Source organism: Mustela erminea, chromosome 3 (assembly GCF_009829155.1).
Source record: "Mustela erminea isolate mMusErm1 chromosome 3, mMusErm1.Pri, whole genome shotgun sequence".
NCBI classification, from domain to species: domain Eukaryota; kingdom Metazoa; phylum Chordata; class Mammalia; order Carnivora; family Mustelidae; genus Mustela; species Mustela erminea.
Window position 1 is genome coordinate 88,639,785 of NC_045616.1, and position 24,183 is coordinate 88,663,967.

The 24,183-nt window shown below is 40.9% G+C and overlaps 2 protein-coding genes across 6 annotated transcripts in view; one reads left to right on the forward strand and one right to left on the reverse strand.

The window, feature by feature from the left end:
* Positions 1-81: 81 nt before the first annotated feature.
* On the reverse strand, positions 82-4,699 carry LOC116586519 (oocyte-specific histone RNA stem-loop-binding protein 2-like). Its single transcript, XM_032336598.1, has 6 exons — positions 4,623-4,699; positions 3,221-3,316; positions 3,006-3,110; positions 2,027-2,177; positions 1,746-1,871; positions 82-213 (listed from the first exon to the last, which is right to left on the reverse strand). The coding sequence occupies exons 1-6, from the start codon at positions 4,664-4,666 to the stop codon at positions 82-84; spliced, it is 654 nt and encodes a 217-aa protein (XP_032192489.1). The 5' UTR covers positions 4,667-4,699.
* Positions 4,700-5,135: 436 nt separating this feature from the next.
* CDC25C (cell division cycle 25C) overlaps positions 5,136-24,183 on the forward strand; it is a 31,846-nt gene continuing 12,798 nt past the window's right edge. For 2 of the 5 annotated variants that reach the window (XM_032336590.1, XM_032336592.1), the window contains exons 1-9: positions 5,136-5,331; positions 5,702-5,802; positions 5,929-6,134; positions 6,852-6,949; positions 7,820-7,865; positions 10,059-10,092; positions 10,208-10,297; positions 11,731-11,829; positions 14,769-14,924. In XM_032336590.1, coding sequence (XP_032192481.1) covers positions 5,941-6,134; positions 6,852-6,949; positions 7,820-7,865; positions 10,059-10,092; positions 10,208-10,297; positions 11,731-11,829; positions 14,769-14,924 — 717 coding nt within the window. In that variant the 5' untranslated portion in view covers positions 5,136-5,331; positions 5,702-5,802; positions 5,929-5,940. Of the gene's footprint in view, positions 5,364-5,701; positions 5,803-5,928; positions 6,135-6,851; positions 6,950-7,819; positions 7,866-10,058; positions 10,093-10,207; positions 10,298-11,730; positions 11,830-14,768; positions 14,925-24,183 lie in introns of all 5 variants that reach the window. The other 3 variants (XM_032336593.1, XM_032336594.1, XM_032336591.1) reach the window with 2 other exon arrangements.

The following is a 24,183-nucleotide window of genomic DNA, read 5'->3' on the forward strand; positions in this document are numbered from 1 at the left end:
TTTAATTGGGAAGTAGCAGTAATGCAAGTAATCTTCACTATTACACTTAGCAACATGTCCCTTGAAAGACATCTGTTTTCTCTAAATATTTTGTGTCCCACTCAAATCTGGGACAGATATATAACTGTGATGAGCTAGAAAGTAGAACCAGTGGTGGGGCTCTTCCTCACAGAGCCAGGGAAGGGAGTAGGCAGGAGCCACCAAATCCGCAAACTGAAAAAGAAGAGTAGAGGGAAAGTGAGCTATTTATCAAGAAAATGGGGGTGGGGGTGCCTGGGTAGCTCAGTGGGTTAAAGCCTCTGCCTTCGGCTCGGGTTGTGATCTTGGGGTCCTGGGATCGAGCCTCCAGTCGGGCTCTCTGCTCAGCGGGGAGCCTGCTTCCACCTCTCTCTCTCTCTGCCTCTCTGCTACCTGTGATTTCTGTCTGTCAAATAAATAAATAAATAAAATCTTAAAAAAAAAAAAAAAAAGAAGAAAATGGGGGTGGAGGGAAGATGCACTGCACATTTCCTTTACCTGCACATTTCAAATCCCTTGGCAAAAGAGGCCATGAAGTATAGGAGACATGGTTTCCAATAATTGCTGTTGTGGAGCAGTATGTGCCAGGCACTATACTACTTACTTTAAATATGTATTCTCATTTTTTGCTTAGAATTATCAAATGAGACAAATCTCCCTATTTGACAGATGAAATGGTCAGAGAGATTAAGTGATTGCCCATGTGGTGGGCCAAGATAATGTAACAATACACTCCTTGAGGCTCTAAAGCCCTTGATTTTCACCACTTGGTGATACTCATTTTTATTATTAACCATACTTAATAAAGTTCAGTGATTGGGATGCCTGGATGGCTCAGTCAGTTGGCAGCTGCCTTCAAGCTCAGGTCATCATGATGCCAGGGTCCTCGGATTGAGCCCTGCATTGGACTCCCTGCTCTGTGGAGAGCCTGCTTCTCCCTCTCCCTCCGCCTGCCACTCTGCCTACTTGTGCTCTCTACCTCTCTGTCAAATAAATTTTAAAAATCTTTTTTTTTAAAGTTCAATAAAAAAATAAAATCTTTTTAAAAACAGTTCAATAATTTTTTTTAAAGATTTTATTTATTTATTTGTCAGAGAGAGAGGGAGAGAGCGCGAGCACAAGCAGACAGAATGGCAGGCAGAGGCAGAGGGAGAAGCAGGCTCCTCGCTGAGCAAGGAGCCCGATGTGGGACTCGATCCCAGGACGCCGGGATCATGACCTGAGCCGAAGGCAGCCGCTCAACCAACTGAGCCACCAGGCGTCCCAAAAAGTTCAATAATTGAGAATAAGAAGTAAAGTTAGGGGGCGCCTGGGTGGCTCAGTGGATTAAAGCCTCTGCCTTCGGCTCAGGTCATGGTCCCAGGGTCCTGGGATTGAGTCCCGCATCGGGCTCTCTGCTCGGCAGGGAGCTTGCTTCCCTTCCTCTCTCTCTGCCTGTCTCTCTGCCTGCTTGTGATCTCTGTCTGTCAAATGAATAAATAAAATCTTAAATAAATAAATAAAATAAAATAAAATAACCTTCAATGCAACCCAACTTTCCCACCATTACCAACTACAGTTAAATCTCCTTATGTCACCTTTAGTTCTCAATTTTTTTATTTATGTCCTATTGTTTCCTGCTGCCGCATTTTTCTTTGAATACTACCATGAACACCATCTAATGGTTACCTCATGGGCCAGACCCTATTTCTAAACCTGCTCCAATGGGTTTTAGAAGAGGATACTACCTGGGCTGTATCTGTACCCTTCTGGCCTCCATCTGGATTTGGTGAGGGTTCCAGGGCCTGGAACCAGTTATTCAGGAGGTCATCCAAAGGGGTGGAACCCATTGGCTCTAAGAGTTCCTCCATTCCCTGCCTAGGAAGGCAGTAGAGTCAGAGCAACACACACCTCATTCAGACTCTCCCTTTTCAGCCTGTAAAAGCTAAACCTCTGCAAATTGAGGAGAGGTTGGGCTCAGTCCACCACTTAAACAACAAACCAAGAATAATGCACACACCCCTCAGACACTCTGCCCTGCAGAGGCTGGTTGGGGGGGGCGGGGGTCCCAGGAATGTAGGGCTCTTCTCCACTGCCTGATCTGGGCATCCCAGGAGCGACGGCTGTATCTCCTCTTCTTGTTTGGTGTTTGAGGGTGAAGTCCTGGCTGTCGCTTGGCCCTGGCAATGACAAATATGTGTCAGACTCAGGTCAAGATAAAGGGGCACAGCTCATTGTTTATCCAGTGAATTTGGAGACTCAGGGACTTCCTGAGAGGGAAGTAGGGCCAATGTCCTCAATTCAGTCAGAAAAAATAAATCCTCAGATGGGATTAAGCACCTAACTTCCTAAATTCCTAATATTCTTCTAGGAAAGATAATTTAGATATTTCAACTCTCTCAAGTCAAAGTAGATATAAAGACAATATCTGAGGGCGCCTTGGTGGCTCAGTGGGTTAAGCCATTGCCTTCGGCTCGGGTCATGATCTCAGGGTCCTGGGATCGAGTACTGCATTGGGCTCTCTGCTCAGCAGGGAGCCTGCTTCCCTCTCTCTCTCTCTGCCTGCCTCTCCATCTACTTGTGATTTCTCTCTGTCAAATAAATAAATAAAATCTTAAAAAAAAGACAATATCTGACATCTCTTTAAAATACATGCTTCCTTTTTATATACTTAGTATGCATGTATGCATGGAAACTTACATGTAATTAGGCAAGTATGTTGTAATTAGTGAAGCCAGCTGGAGGTATGAGGTAAAAATGGTTAGAAAGAAAAAACTTCATAGCAAACTAAATAGAACTCTAAAAATTCTCATTGGCCAAGTATGATTTGTTCTATTTGAAAAAAAATCTTGAAAACTTATTTTTGGGGCTACAGTGCAAGAGAATTAGTTGTAGTAATGATGTAACTTTGTGAGAACACTCAGATTCTAGTATCTTTCCATCACCCTACATTGAACCAAAGCCACTTGGATGACACTGTTTTTGTGACCACCCACAACTGCACTCACTTGGGGACCTGCTGCAGGAAACACTGGTAACCAGGTGTGCACTTGCCATAATCTATCTGTTTCTGCCGCCGCTGTAGAACAGTTTCATCTGTCTCTACCTCCCACCTGTGGGGGAAGTATACAGTGGCACCATGAAGTGTGATTATGGTTATCAAAGCAGAAAGCAACTCATCCTCCACATACTCCTTAACCCCCAGTCTGGTTTCCAAACTCACCTGGTATGACAGGGCTCCGTGCTGACTCCCACACTCACCATCTCAATCCCAGAGAACAAAGACTCTTCACACACTTCGTTTCTGGGGAAGCAGATTCTGCAGATGAAAGAGTATTAGGATAAAACCTGGCTGACTACACTGTACCACCACCAAGATGCGGACACTAGATAAAGGTTGTATATCTGACTTAACTGTTCCTCAAAGATAAAGGTTGTATTTTTTATTTGTTTCTTAGACTGGTCTGCAAGCCAACAGCAGGAGTAGCCCCTGGGAGCTTAGATAATTCCTAGATCCCACCCTCAACTTATTGAATCATCATTTTGGAGGCTTGCCTTTTAAAGAGCTTCCAGGTTATTTTGAACTTTTTTTGTTATGGAAAATTTCAAAAATAGAAGAGCACAGTATAATGTTTTGCTACTCAAAATAGGGTCACAGGACCGCTGCATCAGCATCAGCTGCAAGATTGTTACAAGTGCAGAATCTTGGGCCCAACTCAGACCTACTGAATCAGAACCTGCATTTTAAAATCCCCAGATGATTAGTATGTAAGTTAAACGTTGAGAGTAGTGATCCCTAGTTAATAATAATCATGGCAAATCTTGTTTTATCTATGCACACCAGTACTCCCACAGGATTATTCAAATCTTCAACTTTAAGAATTAATTCTTGGGGCACCTGGGTGGCTCCGTGGGTTAAAGCCTCTGCCTTCCGCTCAGGTCATGATCTCAGGGTCCTGGGATGGAGCCCGCATGGGGATCTCTGCTCGCTGGGGAGCCTGCTTCCCTTCCTCTCTCTCTGCTTCTCTACCTACTTGTGATCTCTGTCTGTCAAATAAATAAATAAAATATTTTTTTTAAAAAAAGAATTAATTCTTGGGACGCCTGGGTGGCTCAGTTGGTTAAGCAGCTGCCTTCAGCTCAGGTCATCATCCCAGCGTCATGGGATCGAGTCCCACATCGGGCTCCTTGCTCCGCGGGGAGCCTGCTTCTCCCTCTGACTCTGCCTGCCACTCTGCCTGTGCTCGCTCTCGCTCGCTGTCTCTCTGACAAATAAATAAATAAAATCTTTAAAAAAAAAGAAAAGAATTAATTCTTGAAAAAATACAAGAATAAATTCTTGGGGCGCTTGGCTGGCCGAGTCAGAAGACCATGGGGCTCTTGATCTTGGGATCCTTAGTTTGAGCCCCACATTGGGTGTAGAGATTACAAAGACAAATAAACTTGGGGGGGGAATTTTTTTTAACACCACCTCATCAGTGTCCACATTTCCATAAACGACTCTCAAAAGAAATTTCCTTTATCCTACACAACGTAGCATCTAGAAGACGCCGCGCTATAAAAGGAACACGGAACAAGAAACGCTGTCGGAAGCGGCCAGGGCTGCTCAGCTTGAGCACACACACCTGTCTCGTCTCAACATCTGCCATCCCAGTGGAAAAGGCTCCATATCTCCAAGGGAAGTCAAGCAAAACGAAGAGGAAAAGACCCACGTAACCACACAAGAAAGAAGTAAGGAAAGAGAAACGTTTAAAACACCCTGCATCCAAACAAATCTCCCCAGATATTATCCTACAGAGTGATAATTGCTCACGAAGTGCAGTTTAAATCTCCCGGGGTTGGAGGGACTTAGGGAATGGAGAGCTCGGAAAGGCTGTGGCGATTGGCCAGAGAGAGAGCCAATGGTGTGTCAGGTACTCAGCGCGGCAGGGCTTACCTCGGGACTAGCCGTACGCTGATGGGCCAATGGGCATCTTTCTCTGACGGCGGGGAGGGGCATATTGTGTTCCTTCCAAAGCAAGCTCACGCCTGGTGATGTAGAGCCAAACGATTGGCCGTGACGGGGGGGGGGGTGGGGGGGGGGGCCTGGCGGACGCGCGCAGATTGGCTGGCGCAGTTTTGAGGTGAATGGGATAGGTTTATTGGGAAGGCGGAAGGTTTGAAAAGCCGGGACTTGTGACTGTTGATATTCCTGCACCGAGGCTGTAAGTTTGACCCTCTCCTGAGAGAAACGCAAACCTGGACTCGAGCCTATCCTGTCTTGAAGCAGAATTGTAATCTGGTTAATTGACTCCTTCCTTCAGATTTCTTTTCATTCTACTCAAGGCTTTGCTTGTGAGTGACTTCCCCCTTCCGTTTCTTCTGAGGCAAGCGCGGAGACTTCTCCACCGGAATCAGAGACCCTAGAGTCCCCTCAGGTCCGGTCGGGGTCTCACAAACAGAACTTCAGGGGACCTAATAGTCATTGTCGCGAATTAAGAGACCTGAATTCCTTCCTTGCCATGAGCCATGAGCTGTGTAGCCCCTGAACAAATAAAAGCCATCTTTTCATTCCTTTTTTAAAGTCTTGGGTTTGGAGGGCCCGGCTGGCTCAGTCGATGGAACATGGGGCTGTTGATTTTGGGGTGATGAGTTCGAGTCCCACGTTAGGTTGCCGACCTGACTTGAAGGAAAAAAAAAAAAAAAATCCTACGTTTGCCTCTAGTTAAGTCCAGGCTCGGAGGAAAAGGTCAAGCCGCTTGGAGCACGTGTGATTTCACCTTCAGGCGGATCTGTGTGTGATTCATCCGTTGGAACTGGGATCCAGTAAGAGCCGCCGGGCCGCTGCTGGGAAGAGTGGCGGAGGATGTGAATACTGGACAGTCTGTGGGGTACCTATGTAGATGAGGTTCGCCCCTTAGCTAGGCTTTACTTATTTATTTTTTTCCTTAGGTTTCAGAGGCCATGTCTGCAGAATTCATTTCATCAGCAGGAGAGGAGGAATGCCCCAGCTCCGGACCCAGTTTTAGATCCAGTCGGAGGAAGATATTAAACCTGCTCCTGGAGAGAGACACTTCCTTTACCACCTGTCCAGATCTCCCTAGAACTCCGGTGAACAAACTCTTTGGTGATTCTGCAAACCTAAGCGTTTTGTCTGGGTAAATTCACTTTTCACACTTTATCTCCTTTGCTTTCCTGAATGGCCTTTGAATGTTTAAAAAATTATCCTGACTCAAAAATCAGAGATGAAGTTTTAAACCCTGCCCTTCATTAACCGTGTTACCCTTGAGTCTCAGGTTTCTTTTTTATGACATAGAAATAATCTCTTCCTATCTTACCACGATCTTGTGAGAATCAAATGATGTGATGTCTGGCACAAGTCTTTGAAAACTCTATTGCATTAAATGAGTTGGTTGTTTTATTAGTATTAATATTAGTGTTATTCTTTAAATTCTGGTCATGCCATGCTCTGATGCCTCAGCTGGCAAACAAAGTTGGAATTATAGACCTGAGAAATACTAGAGACTCCAAGGAGAAATCAAATGTGTTTGTTCACAGTGCTTAGGGGAGAAGTTGTGGGGTCAAGATTGACTTCAGCCAACAATCTTTGGTTCTCGAATTTAAAAAAATTATTTGTCTCACTCTGTTGGTGAGGCGGAAATGACATGCAAATTATTAGGGTAGAGAAAAGTGGGAGATTTTTCTCAGCCTACTCTGAAGTATTGCCAAAAAGCAGCTAGATTTATTTGGACACTGTTCAGATGGTGTGAATGACTATTGAGGGGTGTTTCAGATGAAGAGGATAATGTGATCTTTGCCTTTTTAAGGATACTACAGCCAAATAGGAATCTTGATGTACTATTGTGTCTCAATAGAGGTACCCCGAAATGTTGCCTTGATCTTTCGAATCTTAGCGGTGGTGGAGAGATGTCTGCCAGTCAGCTTACTACTTCTGCAGACCTTGATGAAACTGGTAAGGAGAAAGGAGGTAAAGACCTCAAGGGAAAGAACAGCTTTTAATGGAGAGGACAGTGTAGTTGGATAGAGATAGAAGGTGGTAAAAGTAGGTAGAGATCCTTGAAGTGAGAATTCTGTGAGTACTTAGTGGATTTTTGAGAATAAGCCAAGAAGAGAAATGTAATATCATTAATAAGAGTCACTTCGCATTTGAAAAATTTAGAAAGGAATTTTTTTTTTAAGATTTTATTTATTTATTTGAGGGAGAATGAGTGAGAGAGAACATGTGAGAGGAGAAGGTCAGAGGGAGAAGCAGACTCCCCAAGGAGTGGGGAGCCCGATGTGGGACTCGATCCTGGAAGTCCAGGATCATGACCTGAGCTGAAGGCAGCCGCTCAACCAACTGAGCCACCCAGGCATCCCAGAAAGGAATATTTTATTGACTAACTGATGGTAGGAATGAAAGTAGTAATTAAAACGAGACATCTTATGCTCTACTCTAATCTCAGGAAAGGCAAAGAAACAAACATAAATATTTGTTAACTAATTCTTTTGTTTTTGTAGAGTCTGAGTCTAAAAGGAGTAACTAGTCAGCCATTTTAGTATTTGTTCTACTTTCAGATTTCCTGAGTGATAAGCATCATTTTCTACTCACGAGAAAAAAAAATCTCTGTTGTTTAGGGTAGGGCCCTGTTTTCGCAGCGTTTTTTCTTTGCGACACACATAAATTCTTAAGTTTTCATGAAGTTGTACCTTGTATCGTATACTTAGTACTTATCAAGAGCCTTTGTTTTCAAAACATCAGCTTTTGAAATTAAGAAATGAAGAAAACCAGAAGGGAAGACAGAATGCATGGACAAGAATAACTCTTCCCATCTGATTACAGGTCACTTGGATTCTAAAGAACCTCGGGAAATACATTTAACTGAGATGTAAGTTCTTTTGCTAAATGAACCCCATGCTAAAACCTTTTTAGCAGTGGCACAGAGATTTTATCCTACACAGACTCTATAGAATATAGAACCTTTTGCTTTGGGTGTAAGTGGGCTTGAAAGCCCAGATCCTTCCTTTGAAAGTTTTTTTAAGTTTCCCAGATCTAAATAGTTCATTTTAACCACTACAAACAGTTTGTGTTATATTTAAAAAATGAAAGAAAATGATATATTACGTTTAGGCAGTGGCTGTTACCAGCATGTGAGTAGGGCTATGTTAGAGTATCTAGATTCCAGTGGTTTACTGTTTTACCAGCTATGACTCTGAAAAGTTTCTGAACTTCCCTGGACCTCAATTTCTTCATTTGTAATAAATAACAATGGAAATAATACCAATACTTCCCATAACTGGTCTTGTAAGGATGAAATTTAGCACATGCCAAACATTTTATAATGTTTATTATTATTATTCATGGGGATTCTTTGTTGGAGATCTAACATGTTCAACTGGGGGAATCCTCAGGAATGAAAAGTAATTTTATTTTATTTATTTATTTATTTAATTTTTTAAAGATGTTATTTATCTATTTGAGAGAGAATGAGTGAAAGAGAGAGCATGAGAGAGGAGAAGGTTAGAGGGAGAAGCGGACTCCCCAAGGAGCTGGGAGCCTGATTCGGGATGAGATCCTGGAAGTCCAGGATCATGACCTGAGCCAAAGGCAGTCGCTCAACCAACTGAGCCACGCAGTCGCCCTGAAAAGTAACTTTAATTCAACTTCTTAACTTCTTAGGTTTCCATTTGACTGTTTTAATCTTCTTAGAACTTTATTCTTTGATATTTAGGTGAATTAGGTGCCACTATGGGCACTAGTGAAAGCATTCTATGACTTTTGAAATTTTTATTGAAATATTTATTTTTAAAAAGATTTTATTTTAGGGACGCCTGGGTGGCTCAGTTGGTTAAGCAGCTGCCTTCGGCTCAGGTCATGATCCCAGCGTCCTGGGATCGAGTCCCACATTGGGCTCCTTGCTCCGCAGGGAGCCTGCTTCTCCCTCTGCCTCTGCCTTCCACTCTGTCTGCCTGTGCTCGCTCTCACTCTCTCTCTCTCTGACAAATAAATAAATAAAATCTTTAAAAAAAAAAAAAAAGATTTTATTTTAGGGGCACCTGGGTGGCTCTCTGCCTGCCTCTCTGCCTACTTGTGATCTCTCTCTCTGTCAAATAAATAAATAAAATACTTAAAAATTTTATTTATCCATTTGAGAGAGAGAGAGTGAGAGAAAACATGAGAGGGGAGAAGGTCGGTGGAAGAAACAAACTCCCCGTGGAGCTGGGAGCCCAATGTGGGACTTGATCCCTGGACTCCGGGATCATGACCTGAGCCAAAGGCAGTTGCTTAACCAACTGAGCCACCTAGACGCCCTAAGATTTTTTAAAAATTTTTTATTTATTTATTTGACAGAGATCACAACTAGGCAGAGAGGCAGGCAGAGAGAGAGAGAGAGAGAGAGAGAGAGAGGAGGAAGCAGGCTCCCCATGGAGCAGAAAGCCTGATGTGGGACTCAATCCCAGGACCCTGGGATCATGACCTGAGCCAAAGGCAGAGGCTCTAACCCACTAAGCCACCCAGGCGCCCCTAAGATTTTATTTTTAAGTCGTCTCTACACCCAATAGGGGGCTTAAACTCACAACCCCGAGATCAAGAGTCAATGCTCCAGTGACTAAGCCCATCAGGTTTATTTTTAATATTTTTTTAATATTTGATTATTTTTAATAATACATGAGAAAATTTCACTTTGAATTTCTTGTAGTTTCTTTGATTTGCTTAAAATGTCCTAAACCATGTAGACTAGATAAAATCCTGGTAGGAAGGATAGTAATTCTTAAAAAATAAATATTAGCTCCAAATAGCCAAAGCTGGAGAATTAGTCAATTGTGTGTATGTAAGATGTAAGACAAACTCATCATCTTTGATGTATATATATCAAATGAGGGCCTTATCCCCAGGATGTCACTCAACATCTTCATATTTACCAGACAGCACCCTACATATTATTACTGAAAGTAACACGTCAACTAGGTATAGGGCTTCTAGCATGGAAGAAAGGAAAAGTTGGAATGCCCCAAGCCACTGACAAATAATCAAACAGTATTTGGGGTTAACTGACTGTCAGGTTTTTTTTGGTCTGCAGGAATCATCAGCAGCACCTTACAAAATGCGGCCCAGTGAGTAGCGTCTCTTTCTTGGGTTTGGGTTTGTTTCTCAGGTGAGAGACAGAGACTTTCCAGCTTACCTGTGGCCCAAGGATGCTGGATTTTCTCAGAAAACATTCTCTTGTAGGCACAGCTGCTTTGTAGCACTCCAAGTGCTTTGGACCATGGCAACAGGAAGAAAGATGCAATATGTAGCTCATCCACAAATAAAGAAAATGTGAGTGGTAAACCTAGATACAGTAGCACTTTTCTTCCTGTGAGGGGAGCAACTCATCAGTATTATTATGAGACAGAACCCTTATGCCTCATTGTACAGACAAGCAAACTGCATCACTACAAGCAAAAAATTCTTTTTTAAAATATTTTTTTCTTTTAAATTTTTATTTATTTATTTGAGAGAGACCATAAAAGAGAGAGAGAGAGGGAATGAGCAGGGGGGAAGGGCAGAGGGGGAGGGAGAGCAGACTCCCTGCTGAGCACAGAGCCCATTGCCCTTGCGGGGGTCCATCCCAGTACTCTTGAGATAATGACCTGAGCCAAAGGCAGAGGATTAACAACTGAGCCACCCAGATGCCCCAGGCAAAAAATTCTTTATGGTTTGTTTTTTCTCTTTAAGGTTTGACCCTAGAATAGAAATATAGCTCTGAGTCTTCCACAGCAAGTCATCATTTTTACCCATGTTCAGTTGATTAATTTAAGGACAAAAAAATCTGTTACTGTAGTTTGGGAATTTAGAACTTTTTTTTTTAATGGATAAAGGTAATGTATATAAGTTGTTAACATACTCTTTGCATGGCTTCATATATGCATCTGCTTTATTTCTTATTTTTCTCTTAGTCCATCTTCTTTAGTCTGAATTCTGAGAAAGCCATGGGCCTTTTTTGGAGCCTCAGGCCTTCCATTAGTTCTTTTGGTTTGGTTTGTTTTTTAAGTGTTTATTTTAGAGAGAGAAGGAGAATGAAAGTGGGGGTGGGGGATGGGGGGGTAGGCAGAGGGAAAGGGAGAGAATCCCCAAGCAGACTCCTTGCTGAATGGAGAGCCTGAGGCAGGACTTGATCTCATGACTTTGAGATCCTGACCTGAGCTGAAACCCAAGAGTCAGATGCTTATGGGCTGAGTTACCCAGCTGTCCCCCTCCATCAGTTCTAAATTGAAGTGGGCACCACAGAGCCACCTAATCACTAAGATAATTGTCTAAATAATCCCTTCAACTAATTCCCTTTTCTAGCCATGTTTTTCTATTTCCTGCCTCCTATCCTTTCCCCCAGGTCAGTATTTATAAAAGATAGCTGCTGTTCTTTTCTCACATTGACTAAGTTATATCCATGTTTTTGGCTGTTCTACTCAGCTTTTTCTTGATTTGATACTCTCCTGATTACTTTTTAAAAATCTCACCATCCCCTCCCCAGTTGGACTCCCCTCTTCCTTCCCTCCTTTGGCTTGTGATTATAAAGTTAGTACCCTCCAAAGCAAAGCTACATATCATACGTCAAATTCAAACCATAATTTGTATCATCAGGATATAGGATCAACCTTGATTACACTTAATGTGTTTTGTGAGGGTTATTCATGGCTTCATCTGATGAAATGTGTTTGGCAGGGCTTGCTGACACTTGCCTTCCTCCAGCCCATGTAGTTTTTCTTATGCAGGAGAACAACACTTTGAAGTCCTCAGAGTGGTGGGCACCCAGGAGCCTGAAGTTTCAAACGAGACAAGGGGGGCCTTACATGTCTCCCCTTTCTCTACTGGTGAGTCACTGAACATCCTCATCAAGGGTCTGCTGAGGCGTTGTGGAATATAAGGTTGCAGATCTGCATTTACAACCCTTTGAATTTTTCTAAGCTGGCTTGGGTGAGAAAAGGGGTTGGAGAAGTAACTCTAGGAAAAGGAGGAGACTCGTCGCCTGATCTTTTTATTTGTTTCAATTTAAGGAGGGAAAAAATTTCTTGGGCATTTAAAATTTTTCTGTTTTATTCTTTATTCTTTATTTGTTTTCCCCACCCTAATTTTTTCCCCCTACCCTAATTTTTAAAAGTACAATGGGCCCATTGTGAAAATGGTTTTAAAATACAAGAATATAAAAAAGAAAATAGCTATCTCATAAAGGGAAATCTGTTATTAACATTTTACCTTATTTCTTTACAGTCTTTTAACTATGTGTATAGTTTTACAAAGTTGAAGTCATATTACATATATATAATTTTATATCCCACTTATTTATTTATTTATTTATTTATTTATTTATTTTTTAAAGATTTTATTTATTTACTTGAGAGAGAGACAGTGAGAGAGGGCATGAACGAGGAGAAGGTCAGAGAGAGAAGCAGACTCCCCATGGAGCTGGGAGTCCGATGCGGGACTCGATCCCGGGACTCCAGGATCATGACCTGAGCCGAAGGCAGTCGTCCAACCAACTGAGCCACCCAGGCGTCCCTATATCCCACTTTTTTAAGCTTAAAATTGAAACTCCTAGTAAACATTACTTTTTAATGGATGTTTTTACTCTAACAAATGAACCATAATTTACAAAATTCCCTATTTTTGGACACAGTGGTATCCAAATGTTGCTTTTACAAATAATGCTATAATGTAATTCTTGAACATCAGTCTTTACCTGTATTTCAAAATATTTTCCTTAGGATTAATACCAAGAATTATAATTATGAGGTTAAAGAGTATATATAAATATATTTTAAGATTTTATTTATTTATTTGACAGAGAGAGAGAGACAGTGAGAGAGGGAACACAAGTAGAGGGGAGTGGGAGAGGGAGAAGCAGGCCTCCCACTGAGTAGGGAATTTGATGCAGGGCTTGATCCCAGGACCCTGACATCATGACCTGACCTGAGGCAGATAGTTAAATACTGAGCCACCCATGTGCCCCTAAAGAGTATATTTTTAAGATTTTTGATATATATAGTCAGATTTCTTTCCAAAAAAGTTGTAGGAAAATAAATATTCATTAACAATCTATAGGTCTTTGGATAAATGATTATTTTAACTGCTAATTAGATTGATAAATATTTTATTTTATGTTAAAAACAATTAGTAGTGATTTCGTGTGAATATTAGCCATGTACATTTTACCTAGTAAATGACTGGCCCTTTGTCCATTTAGCTACTGGAGTCTTAGGTACCCAGGCACTCAGTTGCTTTTAATAGACAGTGGATTCAAGATACTCCATGGGTTTAGGATCTAACCTCAATCCTAGGAAAAAGTCATTTTAACATAGCCCATGATAAGTAGATTATATTGACCATGTTTCAGGTTTTTGATTTCTTGGAGAAAGGGAAGACTTAGAGCATGGTAAATTACTGATTAAGTCTCCTATGTGGGGTGTGTGTGTGCGCACGTGCGCGCATGTATGTATCTTTTAATGTGATAGAGTATACATAACATAAAATTTGCCATTTTAACTATTTTTAAGTGTACAATCCAGTGGCATTAAATATATTTACTATGTTGTGCAACCATCACCACTATTCATTTCCAGATTTTTCTCATCATTTAGAACAGAAACTCGCTACCCATTAAAAAATAACTCCCCTATTCCTTTCTCCCTCCAGCTCCTGGTAACCTCTAACCTATTTTCTGTCTCTGTGAATTTGACTTTTGGACAATTAGTGGTATAACATTCTGTTTATCTATTAATTTGTTAATGGACATTGGGTTGTTTCTACCTTTTTCAATTGCAAATAGTGCTACCATGAATACTGGTATACAAATATCTGTTCAAATCCTTACTTTCAGATCTCTGGGGTATATACCCAGAAATGGAATTTGTGGATTATAAGATAATTCTGTATTTGAGGGGAAACCACAATACTCTTTATCCATATCAGCGGCGTATTTTTTTATTTTAAGATTTTTGTTTACTAGAGAGAAAGCACAAGTAGGCAGAGTGACAGGCAGAGGGAGAGGGAGAAGCAGGCTCTCCACTGAGCAGGGAGCCCCATGTGGGGCTCAATCTCAGGACTCTGGGATCATGACCTGAGTTGAAAGCAGCCACTTAACCGATTGAGCCACCCAGGCACTCCTCAGCTGCACCTTTTTAAAAATCTTTGTTTTTTTGGTGTTGCACTGTATGAGTTTTTTGTATATTCTGGATATTAATCGCTTATCAGATATATGGTTTGCCAATATTTTCTCCCATTTTTGTACATTGCCTTTTTACTTTCTTTGTGGTATTTTTTGATGCACAGAAATTTTTAATTTTATTAAGTTCAATTTGTTCATTTTCTTCTTCTTCTTTTTTTTTTTTCATTTTTTTCTTCTGTTGGCCCATGCTCTAGTGTCATGTTAATGAGATCATTGCCAAATCCAATGTTATGAACTTTTCCAACTGTTTTCTTTTTTTTTTTTTCCAAAGATTTTATTTATTTATTTGATAGACAGAGACCACAAGTAGGCAGAGAAGCAGGCAGAGAGAGAGAAGGAAGCAGACTCCCCACTGAGCAGAGAGCCCGATGTGGGGCTTGATCCCAGGACCCTGGGATCATGACCTGAGCCGAAGGCAGAGGCTTTAACCACTGAGCCAACTAGGCACCCCTCCACCTGTTTTCTTCTAAGAGTTTTATAGTTTTAGCTTTTACATTTGGGTCTTTGATTCATTTTGAATTAATTTTTATATATGGTATAATGTAAGGGGTCCTGAAGAGTTTTTAATATTGTCCATATAATTGGCAGGACAATGGAAACTTTTTGGAAAGTGAAATGAAATATCTGGGCAGTCCCATTACTACATTTCCAAAATTGGATAAAAATCCAGAGCTAGAAGATCAGGCAGAGGAGACTTCTGATGAATTGATGGAGTTTTCTCTGGAAGATCAAGAAGAGGGCAAGGTAAGATACTGTCTGATAACTTTGTATTTTCCCTATTCCTTCATTCTTGAATAAACAAATGTTGTGCATCCTCCTGGGTTTTAGCCACTGTACTAGGTCTACAGAGATCAAGAAGACATGGTCTCTATACTCTAAGGGCTACCTGAATAATACGGGGTATTGGTAACAGTGGGATTCTTTTCTTTTTTTTTTTTTTTTTAAGGCTTTTATCTTATTTATTTATTTATTTATTTTTAGGCATTTATTTATTTATTTATGTATTATTTGGCAGCAAGAAACAGCAAGAGAGGGAATACAAGCAGGGGGAGTGGGAGATGAAGAAGCAGACTTTCTGCTGAGCAGGATGCCTGATGCACTCAATCCCAGGACCCTGGGATCATGATATGAGCTGAAGCAGATGCTCAACTACTGAGCCTTCCAGGTGTCCCCAGCTGTGCGATTCTTATTACCTCTGGGTGAGAAGGTTCCAGTTAGTAGTTTGAATACATCACCCTCAAAGTAATTTGGTATAAGTGATGCCTCCAGAAGAACAGTAATGGATGGAACATACCTAGCATGATTTTTAGCTATTTTACAATATATCCTCCCTGTGTCACTGGGAGGCATACCTGAAACCTGTGGCTTTTTGGTCATATACGGATATGCCAAAGGTAGGTTCTGAGGTATTTGGCTTTTCTAAATCAACTTCATTTCTGTGAAGCAAATATGTGTATGAGTGTGTTTCTAAATGTATTGATTAAATAGGCAAATGTCATATAGTTGAGTTCTTGGATTCTAGTCCTCATTCTCTTATTTAGTGTTATGAGCATGAGAAAGACACTTAACCAGTATAAAGCTCAGTTTCTCATTTTTTCTTTTTAAAGATTTCATTTATTTGTTTGACAGAGAGAGACAGTGAGAAAGGGAATACAAGCAGGAGAGGCAAGAGAGGGAGAAGCAGGCTTCCCGCTGAGAAGAGAGCCTGATGTGGGGCTCGATCCCAGGGTCCTGGGATCATGACCTGAGCCGAAGGCAGACGCTTAACAACCAAGCCACACAGGCACCCCAGTTTCTCATTTATAAAACAGAGAACATAATAATGAGAAATATTTCCTCAGTAGGATTGTTGTGAATATGATTAAGTATTAAACACTTTATAATACTTTATTGTTAATAAAAACAAATGTAAGCTGTAACAACATTCGGTAAATATTTATTATGAGACTGTTATGAGTTAGGTGCTATACCAGAACTGAGGACAGAGTTGTGATTAAGATGGTCAAGATTCCTAACTTCCATGGAGCTCATATTTATATTTATTCTAGTCTAAAAGATAGACCAAGTAAGTAAGTAAGTAAGCAAACCAATACCCAAGATAATGACAAGATTCTCAAAAGTGCTATGGATGACAGAGTGGTATGAAAAAGGACGTAGAGGGCGCGTGGGTGGCTCAGTGGCTTAAAGCCTTTGCCTTCAGCTCAGGTCATGATCCCAGGGTCCTAGGATCGAGCCCCACATCGGGCTCTCTGCTCCATGGGGAGCCTGCTTCCTCCTCTCTCTCTCTCTTTCTCTCTCTGCCTGTCTCTCGGCCTACTTGTGATCTCTGTCTGTCAAATAAATAAACAAAATCTTTAATTAAAAAAAAAAAAAGGAAGGATCTAGAAGTTTAGTAGGGTGCTGCTTTTAACTTTGAGTAACTAGAGCAGTGCTGACACTACAATGAATTTGAAAAGAAGGAGGAATTCAAAGAGAGTAAGATATGTTCTCTTTTGGACATTGAGCACTTCCCCTTTTTGTATTCCTTCTCTTGCTGTTTCTCTCTGTGAAATAATTAAATAAAATCTTTAAAAACAAAAAATGATTTTATTTATTTATTTGCCAGAGAGAGAGAGCGCACACAAGCAGGGGGAGTGGCAAGCAGGGGGAGAAGCAGACTCCCCAGTGAGCAAGGAGCCCAAGGCGGGACTCAATCCCAGGACCCTGGGCATGACCTGAGCTGAAGATAGATGCTTAACCAACTGAGCCATGCAGGCATCCCATATGCTTCACTTCCTTAATCTACAAAAAAGAAAAGGCTTTGATAACGATTTCATAGGGTTGTTGTGATGATTAAATGAGTTAATTATACATAAAGCATTTAGAACAATACTTGCCAATTACTAATGTTTAATTATTATAATGTAGTGTAGTAAAAGTGCTTAATTACTGTAGTATAAGGTCCAAAATGCATGGAGTTATAAAGACTGGTAGAGAAGGGTGCATGATGGCCTTGATGTCCTTAGCAAAGTGAAAGTTGCAGTAATCTGTGACTCAGAGGAAGAGTGTTAGGTGACAGTCTTGAAGAATTTGGAGAAAGTCAGAATCAACTTTTGGTAACCTCAGAAAGGAATTATTAAAAAGCTAATAAAGTGACATTTGTAAGGTTTAATGTGATAGACCTGCATGGCATAGTGTGCTGTTGCCTAGAAGCAAAATTGGAGACTTTGGAGCTCTAAGGATGATTGAATATTAGAGGTATCCACTGGCAGATGAAAACATCAACTGGGGTTGAGTTAGCATAAGTGATTGTGAAAGTAGCAAAGAATGGGACACCTGGGTAGCTCAGTTGTTGAAACGTCTGCCTTCGGCTCAGGTTGTGATCCCAGGGTCCTGGGATTGAGTCCTACATTGGGCTTCTTGCTCAGTAGGGAGCCTGCTTCTCCCAATGCTTGCTGCTCTTCCTGCTTGTGCTCTCTCTCTCAATAACAAATTAAAAAAAAAAAAAAGTAGCAGAGAAGTAGATGATGATGAATCAAACAAAGCCTGGATAAGGAGCCAAATGTCTCACTGGATAGACTCAGTAAGGTAAGAACAGCAATGTGGTTGAAAGTTGCCAAGGAGGAAGAAGCTTCTGGTTTAGAAACTTTGAGAGCTAGCAGAAATTTAGTTAGTTTGAGGATGTGACAAGTTTGAATTCTTAGTGGTAGAGGAAGTGGAGGGTTGCAGGGTTTTTTTTGTTGTTGTTGTTGTTTTTGTTTTGTTTTGTCCCTGCTTACTGAGAGGGTAATGTGGAGTGCAGGAGAAGCTTGTGCAAGTATTTAAGAAGTTATGAAGTCCCTCTCTGAGGGGTTTTCAGTTTTTAGAATGTGGTATGCATGTGGGGAAATAAGTAGTCTGGATTTTAGTGTTTTGAGTAGTGTCTTGGGAGACAAGAATGGAAAAGAAAAATGAGAGGCAGGTAATAAGAGTAGGTTCCATTTATTGACTGTTCATACTGGGCACTGTGTGCTGAGCTGTTTATATCCATCATTGCTTTTTTTTTTTTTTTCCATCATTGCTTTTAATTTTCATGTCAATCCTGAAATAGGAGTATGATACCCCTTTATTTTTTTTTCTTCTCTCCCTTTTGTTTTTTCTTTAATATTATCATGTTTCAGGAGGAGAATATCAGACCATGGAATAAAGGCTCTTACCCAAGGTCACAAATATAGCCATTGGTAGAGTCTGGATTTAATCTGAGAGATCTGCCTGACTCTCAAGCTGGTGTTTTTACCAATATCATGGTGTCTTTTACTCAATATGCCTGGGAGGTAAAAATTGTTCCAGGAACATGTAATAGTGACATTTGCTTTTATTTGTTTATCTATCTATTTTTTATTTATTTGAGAGAAAGAGAAAGAGGGAGCAAGCATGGGAGGGGCAAAGGGAGAGAGAATTCCAAGCAGACTCTGCACTGAGCTCAGAACCTGACACGGGGCTCTGTCCCAGGACCGCAAGATCGTTATCATGACCTAAGCTAAAATCAAGAGTCAGATGCTTAACTGACTGAGCGACCCAGGCATCCTGACATTTGCTTTTTGCATAGGTTTGGTAAGGTTGAATACCCAGAGTTTGAATGGATTGAAGTATTAGGAAGGGTGGTGAATCAATTATCTAGAACACTGCTGTTCTGTAAAACTTTCTGGGATGATGGAAATGCTTTGTATCTCTCCAATACAGTAACCACTATGTGGATTTGAAGCATTTAAAATGTGGCTTGTGCCACTGAGAAACTGAAGTTTTAATTTTTTTCAGTTTTAACCAATACAGATTACCATGTGTCATTAGTATTACTATAATGGCAAGTCAGATCTAGAACCCTCTAAAAAGTATGTCCCTGGAGCAGCACCATCATTATCAGGTAGGAATTTCTCAGCAGTGCAAATGACTGGGCCCCAACCCAACTTTCTGAATCAGAAACTGAGGGTGGGGCCCAGCAGTCTGTTTTAACAGTCCCTCTAAGTGATTTTGATGCACCCTGCTATATAACACAGTATTAAATCCTGTTTTGTTTTAATGTCAGCAGTTTGTGGGAAAACAACAGAACCAAGGTATAATCTGAAAGAGATAAGATGGATATTGGGAGAATTGATAGTGACCTTCCTGAAACAAACCTTTTTGAGGACTCACTGATGATGGAGGGTAGATCTGTGGAAAAACAAGTTTAGGGATAGTTAGCATGGGGAAAGATTGCTAGGCCTTCTGAGGCGGGAAGTGGGGGGAAGCAATGTAAGGTGAACATTTATTTATTTATTTATTTATTTATTTATTTTTTTTAAAGATTTTATTTTATTTATTTGATAGAGAGAGATCACAAGTAGGCAGAGAGGCAGAGAGAGAGAGAGAGGAGGAAGCAGGCTCCCTGCTGAGCAGAGAGCCCGATGCGGGACTCGATCCCAGGACCCCGATATCATGACCTGAGCCGAAGGCAGCGGCTTAACCCACTGAGCCACCCAGGCGCCCCTAAGGTGAACATTTAATTGTGTTCTTACAAATATATGTTAGTCTTCATATTTCCAAAATGTAGCTGATACAGTTAAGTCCTCAACTAGTATTAGCTAGTAATTAAATTTAATGTTGATTAAAAAGAAAATTTTGTTTTCAGTTTTCTTGTTGAAAATTTATCTAATGTGTTTAATCTCTTCTTTGAAACAATAAGTACAGTACAGAGGACATGATTGAATCTTTCCTTGATGAAGATCTTTTCATCATCTTGGAAACATCATTCTGAGTTGTATAATACAGACAGTATAGAAAGGTAGGTTTAAAATAGACTGACCCCAGCAAATAATCTGGAAATTTTGTTTGTTTATATAGAAGAATAGCTTCTGGCTGTGAGGTATTTTTTGAGGGTTTTTTTTTTTTTTTGGTGTTTAAAAAATATTAAGTCCACCTGTACCCCTGGGGATAAAAATATATGTTTATAAAAAATAAAAAATTAAAAAAAAATAATAAAAAATATTAAGTCCCCTTATTTGCACATTTTAATGCATTGTGACTCTTACAGCATTACTTTCAGTTGAGAGTACACTGTAGAGGAATATGCAGAGCAGTAGATTTTAGAATACAAAATACGTAGGGATTTTTGTTATTGGGTTTATCTCTTTGATGCTAAATGGAAATAGATACCTGAGAAAGCAAGGAGATTTGTATAACCTTAGTGATTTCTGATGTATTCGTTTAAAAAATATTTACTGAGTGCCTGTTAGGTATCAGGCCCTGTGATTGGCAGTGGTAATACAATGGTGAACAATACAGAAGGTTTATGCCCTCTTGGAATTCATATTCTTGTCAAGGAGACATCAACAACAAAAGTGTATACAGGTTAATAGATGTTCTAGTTAGGTTCTTGGTAGCAAATAAAAGAAAATGATTTCTAGTTACCTCAGGCAGAAAAGGGATTTTCTGGAGGGTATTGAAGAACTCAGAAGTACCAGGAAGTCTGGAAAACAAGGTAAGGCCAAGTGCTGCTGTGGGGTCTTTGTGCTTGGGATGTCACCACCTACTGGCTGGATACTCAGTGTTACCATTGCCGGCCCCCTGCCCCAGAAGGTCATCCAACCTGCTGCTGGACCGTACTGCTTATAGGACCATTTGCTGCCACCTACTATATTCTCCACTGTGGTGCTGCAGCCATAAAAAAAAGACTCAGCCAACCCTGTGCTTTTGTGTTATTCTTCGATCTTCAAAATCCAGTCAGGAATATCTGGTTGATTATAAGAGAATGGAAAAAGGATTATTTGTCCCCCTTTGGCCTCCTTATCAGGAGGCAGGGCTGCCTCCCCATTAAATTTGAGATATTACTAAATGTCTAACTTTAGCCAAATTGCAAATGACTGCCAAAAGAGACAAGATAACTTAATCATTGCAAATTGTCCAAGTGTAATGAAGGAAACAAAAAGGGGGCTGAGATAAACACTAATAGAAGGAGACCTTTAAATCGGAATAAATAGGGACGCCTGGGTGGCTCAGTTGGTTAAGTGTCTGCCTTTGGCTCAGGTCATGATCCCAGGGTCTTGGATTGAGTCCCGCATTGGGCTCCTTGCTCAGTGGGGAGCCTGCTTCTTCCTCTGCTTGTACTGCCTGCTGCTACCCCTGCTTGTGCGCTCTCTCGCTGACAAATAAATAAAATCTTTAAAAATAAATACATAAATGGGAATAAATAGGAAAGGCCTCCTTGAGAAAAAGAGATTTAGTTGAGAACAGGTTGATAAACTGTCCCAGTTTGCCTGCCATTGAGGAGGTTCCTATGACCTGGGCCTTTCAGTGCTTAAACTGGGAAAGTCCCAGACAAATTTGGGTGAGCTGGTCACTCTAGTTGTGCAGGAACCATACACGACATGACTAGAGCCAGAGCATTCCATGAGGAGGGAATATTGTAGGTGCAAAGGTCCCAAGTTTGAGTAGATCTTGGTGGGTACAAGGTACAGAGAAGCCGTTGTGAGGGACGGGGAGAGTTGCCTGAGGTGGGACAGAAGAGGTAAGCAGGAGACAGACCATGCAGGGCCTTAGGGCTGTGGTGAGTGTGTGGATCTTATTCTAAGTGCATTGGGAAGCAATTAGAGGATATTCAGTAGAGGAATAATAAGTTTGCTTTATGAAGACCACTCTTGTTGCTGGATAAAGAAGAGTAGGAAGGATTAAGAGTTTGAAGGAGGGAGGATGTTGGAAGCAGGTAAGAGTAGGATAGGAAGCTATTGTGGTAGTCTCAGGAAGGGCTGATTGTAGCCTAGGCTACGGTGGTGGCTACAGAGACATAAATGGATGAATTCAGAAGGTGTTTTGGATACAGAACCGACAGGCTGTAAAAGAAGGATAGGATCATGGATGAGTTTAGACATGTTAAGTTCCAAGTGTTTTTATTTCAAAGAGAAAACATAAGCAGTTAGAAGAAAACTACCTTCTCTCACCAAATACAGCATCCTATCTGCTTTCATATCCATATAACTGCCATCCTTCTTGTTATACTGTATAAGTGTCCCTCGTCCTATCTGAAGCTCCCTCCCCCTCTGCACTTCTTCCTCTTCATTCATTCATTCAATCATTCCTTCATCCGGTAATGCTGGAGATACAGTACCGAACACAATAACATAGTAAAGTTTGTTCTCTTGTAAAGCTTGCATCCTAGTCAGGAGGAAACAGATAAAGAAACAAATGCATTTATAATATGACAGATGGTAAAATACTATGGTAAAAAAGTAGGGTAAAGAGAATAGGGAGTACCTGGATTGGGCTGGAGTAGAGTGGGAGTTATTTTTGATAGGTTGCGTAGATTAGAGAAGACCTCACAGATCTTTGAGCAGACATCTGAAGCAGTGAGGGAGCCAAACAAACAGTTAATAAGAAGGGATGAGGGGCGCCTGGGTGGCTCAGTGGGTTAAGCCGCTGCCTTCAGCTCAGGTCATGATCTCAGGGTCCTGGGATCGAGTCCTGCATCGGGCTCTCTGCTCAGAAGGGAGCCTGCTTCCCTTCCTCTCTCTCTGCCTGCCTCTCTGTGATCTCTCTACTTGTGATCTCTACTTGTGATCTCTCTCTGTCAAATAAATAAATAAAATCTTTTAAAAAAATAATAAGAAGGGATGAATTTTTCTAGACAGAAGAAAGATCAAATGTAATGGTTCTGAAGTGGGGATGTGCTAGGCATCTTCCATGGAACAGCAAGAAGGCCAGGGTGGCTGGAGCAAAGTAAGCAGGTACACAGTGGTAGTTGAGGCTAGAGAGTAGGTAGCAGGACAAGTCATGTAGGGCCCAGTAGGTCATTGTAAACATTTTGCAAAACTCCTGAGTCACATGGAAGCGTCTCCTCTTGTCTGCTCCTGCAGGAATCGGCTCTCTTTTTCTCCCTCCTGTATTAATCTCCTAGATTAATACTTCTCCAGTTCTTTGGTATCAGGACTCATTTGCAATCTTAAAACTTATTGAGAACACTTTGCCTGATATTTTGGGAGAAGCATCCAGTTTTTCTCCATTGAGTATGATATTAGTTATGAGGGTTTTTTAAAAAAGATTTTATTTATTTGAGAGAGAGAAAGAAAGCAAAAGAGCGCAAGTAGAGGGAGGAGCAGAGAAAAGGAAGAGGGAAAGAATCTCAAGGAGATGGGACACCTGGGTGGCTCAGTCAGTTAAGCATCTGCCTTTGGCTCAGGTCATGATCCCAGGGTTCTGAGATTGAGTCCCACTTTGGGCTCCTTGCTCACTGGGGATCCTGCTTCTCCCTCTGCCTGCCACTTTCCCTGCTTGTGCTCTCTCTTTCTTTCTGACAAATAGATAAATAAAAATCTTAAAAAAAAAATTTCAAGGACACTCTGTGCTAAAGCAGGGAGCGCCACATGGGACCTGATCTCATAATCGTGAGATCATGATCTGAGCCAAAACCAAGAGCAGATGCTCAACCAACTAAGTCACCCAGGTGCCCCTCTTTCTTTCTTTCTTTCTTTTTTTTCCCCCCAAAGTAGACTCCACAACCAGCATGGAGCCCAACACGGGGCTCAAATTCATAACCCTGAGATGAAAACCTGACCTGAGATTGAGTCAGCTGCTTAACCAACTGAGCCACCCATGCTCACCAAGCTATCACCTCTAGTGCCCTTTGTCAGGCTGAAGAAGTTCCTTTTTATTTTCAGTTTGCTAAGAGATTTTAGCAGAAACAGGTAATAGATTTTGCCAAATGCCTTTTCTGCATCTATTGAGATGATCATGTGAGTTTTTTTTAACCTATTAATGTGATTAATTACATTGATCTTAGAATGTTAAAACAACCTCGCATTCCTGTGATAACATTATTTGGTTATGATATATTTTCCTTTTTATATGTTGTTGATTTGATTTGCTGAAATATTATTGAGGATGTTTATATTTCTGTTCATGAGAGACACTAATCTTTAGTGTTTTGTTTTTCTTGTAATGTCTTTCATCATTGGAAAGAATTCTTTCTTTTTAAATTTTCTGGAAGAATTCTGTAGAATTGGTGTGGGTTTTTTGT

Bases quoted from the DNA above. Each gene is read 5' to 3' on its own strand.
- LOC116586519 (XM_032336598.1), bottom strand. From the start codon at position 4,666: ATGGAGCCTTTTCCACTGGGATGGCAGATGTTGAGACGAGACAG. The intron at 2,178-3,005 runs GTGAGTGCAGTT...TGTCATTGCCAG, and splicing joins TTCCTGCAGCAGGTCCCCAA to GGCCAAGCGACAGCCAGGAC. The intron at 1,872-2,026 runs GTCTGAGGGGTG...CTTCCTAGGCAG, and splicing joins CAGCCTCTGCAGGGCAGAGT to GGAATGGAGGAACTCTTAGA.